The sequence below is a fragment of the Macrobrachium nipponense genome, chromosome 5 (assembly GCF_015104395.2).
Source record: "Macrobrachium nipponense isolate FS-2020 chromosome 5, ASM1510439v2, whole genome shotgun sequence".
Classification (NCBI taxonomy): domain Eukaryota; kingdom Metazoa; phylum Arthropoda; class Malacostraca; order Decapoda; family Palaemonidae; genus Macrobrachium; species Macrobrachium nipponense.
Window position 1 is genome coordinate 54,579,572 of NC_061107.1, and position 5,000 is coordinate 54,584,571.

General features: G+C 38.2%; 1 protein-coding gene across 2 annotated transcripts in view; it reads left to right on the forward strand.

The window, feature by feature from the left end:
* Positions 1-5,000, forward strand: part of LOC135215335 (aromatic-L-amino-acid decarboxylase-like) — a 122,877-nt gene that overhangs the window by 54,452 nt on the left and 63,425 nt on the right. For both annotated transcript variants that reach the window (XM_064249895.1, XM_064249896.1), the window contains one exon: positions 138-286. In XM_064249895.1, coding sequence (XP_064105965.1) covers positions 138-286 — 149 coding nt within the window. The remainder of the gene's footprint in view (positions 1-137; positions 287-5,000) is intronic.

The window sequence follows — 5,000 nt, forward strand, 5'->3', positions numbered from 1 at the left end:
AAAATGAATACAGTGACCAATTTGGTTATGTTTGTTTTTGTATTTTAGGCGCAGCTTGTTCAGTGATCGAGGTATAGCCCACTCAAAAGTCCTAGTGACGAGGATGAATGTTTCATTTTTCTTATTCCATTTTGTAGACCAAGCCCATTCATCGGTAGAGAGAGCAGGGATGCTGGCGGGCGTCGAGATGAGGAAGGTTCCATCAGATGAGCAGTTTGGAATGCGAGGACCCCAGTTGCGGAAGGCTGTCGAGGAAGATCTGAAGAAAGGATTCATTCCCTTCTACGTAAGTTGCTTCAGGATTCTGCTGCCTCAACAGAAACGCAGATCGTTTATGCAGGATATATCTAAGTCTTAATGCATAAATGTATGATTTACATAATTTACATCAAACGTATTGTATTTATTTTCGTGAAACACACTTGGCTGTGAAAATTAAAATTCATGAAAGTGTAGACACTTCACACGCACTCTCAGAATCTCCCAAAGGTATGCTTCAGCTTTCTCTTATATGCAAATTTCGATGTGAGTGAACATTTACATACTCACATTACAAACAAATACACACACACACACACACACACACACACACACACACACACACACACACACACACACACATATATATATATATTATATATATATATATATATATATAGTATATATATATATATAAAAGGAAAATTAAAAGGAGTACCAACCGCTTTCGTGTTACTTCAACACAGTTTCGAGGAAAGCTGAAAACTGGAAGCACAAGTATTCAAAGTCCAATCAGAACCATTACATTACAGCAGGTACAGAACAGCTCAACAGGTGATTGAAAAGAAAAAATCTTACAAATCTCTTTAATTGTCTAGTTTTTACTTACCTTACCTTTCATTCAGTGTCACCGTGACATTTAATCAAAACAGATTCAGTAACATTTCTGCGAGTTATATTTTTACAATGAATCACATGATTAAAATGATTAATGTGTAAAAATAAAATACTCGATAGTTGTCCCGTTCTCACACTATATCTGTGTTGTTTAATTCATGTCTCCAGTCCCTTCCCAGATTATCCTATATGAAAACACTTGCAATTCATGCAAGAAACCCCGTCAATGCAGCCCTGGGAACTCCGGAAGAATTCCTTATTAGTATTTTCTTCAAGGTATTCGAAGATTTAAAAAGAACATTATTAATATTATAAGTTTTGCAATAACTTAGAACCCTACGTTGGAGATCACTATATGGCAAATTAAATACGTTTAAGCCTCTAAAAGCCACTCTGATATTTACTGAATAAAAGGTTTTCATGTGCTTTTTGCAAAGCACATTCAGCAAACTATTTTTAACATCAGAAAAATTAAATGCCCCAAATATTTTGCTGAATGTGCGTTGCAAAAAGCACAAAAACCTTTTTATTCAGTAAAACCAGAGTGGGTATTAACAACCAAAAGGTACTTCGATTTACCGTATAGGGATCTCCTACGTAAGGTTCCAAGTTTTCGCAAGTATTTTCTTATTAATGTTGTTTTCAAATTTTCATATACTTTGAAATGAAAATGATGTGGTGCTGGACAGTAGGTACTAACGACATCGACCAAATGGAGCAGGTGATGCCTTTAGAAACGAGAAGTTTCCCCGAGAGATGAAGGCTCTGAAAACAGTAACGGGGACAGGGGAGTCATAAACAATGCGAATTTCATGGAAAATGGCCAGAACTTTCCAGCGCTGATGAAAATCCTTCACAGCGATGTCAGACAGAATTCGTTTGAATAAGAGAAATATGAAAGGGCGTGGGGCTGGTTTTCTTGACCTTCAGTGCTGTGCTTATCAGTATGACCTGATAGCTCTATAGGAGATCGTTATGTTTATAAAGAGGCTTACAGTGGAGTTCCTCATTCAGGTGACGTAGCATTACGCATACTTGGCTTTTTAATGACGGTCGGGGGAATTTTGCCTGTAATTGATATGAAATTCTGTTTCAAGGGGGTTGGGGGTAGTGCCTTCAGTGTACCTCACGTGGTGCACCGTAGATATTACTTAAGGTGATTTTCAGCGGCCCTTCGGCCCTTGGGTGCATGCATCCTCTTTCAATCCTTTTTCTGTACATCCGTTCATATTCTCTCTTCCCTCTGACACTCCACCTTCTCCAACAATTGTTTCACAGTGCAACAGAGACGATTTCCTCCTGTTACCTCTCTCAAACCTTCTTACTGTCAATTTCCCTTTCAGGGCTGTTATTATAGGTCCCAGTGCCGTTGGCTGTTGGCCTAAATCCTATATTGCAACCCAAGAGTATTTAGGAACTACCCTGATGGAATCATTTGCATCCTCAGTAGTGATGAATCTATTATGATGACCTCCTCGCCAAAAAGTATTTGCCGGATGATGCCTTGATCAGGAGGCATCTTGTTAATTAAGTGGCTCCATTGCAAACAACAGAAACTTGGTTATATGTGCTCTTCCTGATCAACATGGAATGTCAGCTGTAGATTCATGTCAGTCTTCCGAGTGAGGGTCGTTAGAATATTAATGAGCTCTTTCTTGTTTCTGGTAATGTTCCGACTCTGAAAGTGCCGCACCATTCCCGTGCTTAAAAGTACTAAAGTTGTGAAAATTAAAAGCACATTTTAAGCCTTAACATCTCAATCATTTAATCTATTTCATAAAGCTAAAACAAAAACAACAAATGAGATTTACAACAGAACCATACGAGCTTTGTTAGAAGTGAATTCACTAATAACTACACCAAAGTCCAGTTGATTAGTAATGTCATGTTCTGTTGACAATATCGCGAGGTTTAATAATCTGAGCTGACTCATAGTTGCTTTTAGAAAGTTCTGATTAGTTTTAACTTGGAGAAGCTTCTCTCGCAACTGGCAACACTTCTTTCGACTGAAACGAACAATCTCAACACTATGACAATATTTGCAACACAGATATCAAAGTTGAACTGTTGATTGAACTGTACAAGCTCAAATATGCTAGAAAATCTAGAATTATGCCAGACCAGACCTGCTCAAAAGATGTCAGAGTGCCGGCCCCCCGGACAGCGCCGCCCGGGGCGAAACCCCCCAACCCCACCCCTCATAGTTACACCACTGGTTCCATCCATAGGGAGGCTAAAATAAGCTAGTTTACTGGCATCTATGTTCATGACTTCATTAACATGCCTTCAGTCATCGGTAACAGAAACTTCTTGACGGTGTCTTCAGTGTGTAAATCAGTCTTGTTTGTCGTTCCACAAGGTGGAACTCCAGAACCTTTGTCACTTCTAGAAGATAGTACAATAGACAGGCGATGCTGCTTTCTTTAAAAATGTTTGCATCGAAAATCACCGAAGGAAAAAAAATATGTTGCTGAAAATGCTAATGTAGTTTTGTGTATAAGGTCGTAATGCTGCATGAAGAAAAGTCTTTGGAAATATTATAATAATGATAATCAAATAAAACTTCCAGGAGAAAGACTTGCGTTGAAGAAGACGCAGATTTTTGGCCGTTCTAGGTAACTAGCCTAAAGAAAAGGGAGCCGGGGCGAACAATTACTACTCACACGCATTTACCGTAGGCGTCTCTTCTCTCTCGGTAAATATTTTTCTTTTCTTTTTCACAGAAACCAAAGGCTTTCGTACCGCTTTGTAATAAGTTCCAGAAATTCTTCGTAATTGCTGTCTCGTTAAAAGAAACACCTGCAAGTCTGGGTCATTATTTTTTTTTATGTTTACTGATATTGATGTTTGTAGACTTTCGTAAGTCTCTTTGAAGAAACGACAACAGGAGATAGGTGTTACCGATTAAAACAATCCCTCAGTAATTAGAATTTGTTTGTTAAATACTAGTTACTACTGATGGATGTATGATGTCTCATGATGTTAATTAGCTACAGAATATAAAATGTTCGGAAAGATTTCATATCAGATGTGCAGCACGAACAAGATCAGTGACGTTTACCTCTGAATTCTCCTTATAAAGAAATAAGTGTAGGTGAGTTTCTATTGATAAAAATAAGCGTAGGTGAGACTCTACTACATAATATAAATAAATAAAGGTGAAATTCTGCTAAAAAAAATAAGTGCATGTGGAATTCTACCAATGAAAATAAGCGCATGTGGAATTCTTCTAACAGAATTGAATGTAGATGAAATTCTATTAATAAACTTGAAGTGTAGGTGAAATTGCTACCAAAGACCTTATGGCGTATAATTTATGTTACTTTCTCAACCAAAATATTCAGAAAGAAAAAAAACTACGCTTGGCGGTGACTAGGACAAAGTAAAGGGTTGGGGCTTGAAATGATGAGCTAAACAAAACATCCCTTCTAAACATATACTTCATTCATGTCATTTGTATAAATCTTTCACCTTGATACTGAATCTGTTGCCAATAGTAGAGAACTGACGTCGTTGTTGTTTGTCATCAGCTGCTGTATTCTGAGGTTCCTTATGTAGCCTAAATACGGGAATTTAGAGGCGAATTCCGTTTAGGGGTGATGTTAATTAGCTACCGACGGCGAATCACAACTATGTCATCGGCATAGCAGAGGTTGTTCATGTTCTGCAGGTAGCACAGCTGATTGGAGCGAGTCCGGTTTGATTATGTCCAGCGCATGTGTCTGTAGTGGAGAGATATGTTGAAAGAACGCTACCTTCACGAAATCCGTTGGAGGAGACGAATTTGTTTGATAAATTGTTACTCCATTTGACACAAAATTGCCTCCCGGATAACCAGCGATAGGGTGTACCTCTTTGATGAAGCTCAAGATCGGTTTCAAGCGGTTTACTCTGCCATATGCTTTTCTTCCTTCAACAAAATCATAACATTATAGGAGAGGCTGATGATGGATAGTTCAGCAGTTACCTCGTGTAACACACACAGGTGTCAGTAAAGTGGCTACCTCCTGAAATTAAAACTGGCTGTGTGAAGTTTGCAGAACGGAATGAGTCGTGATAAAAGAAGTATCGGATGTCTAAAGTAATATTTATAATGAAATTATATCTGATGATATTGTAGTGAT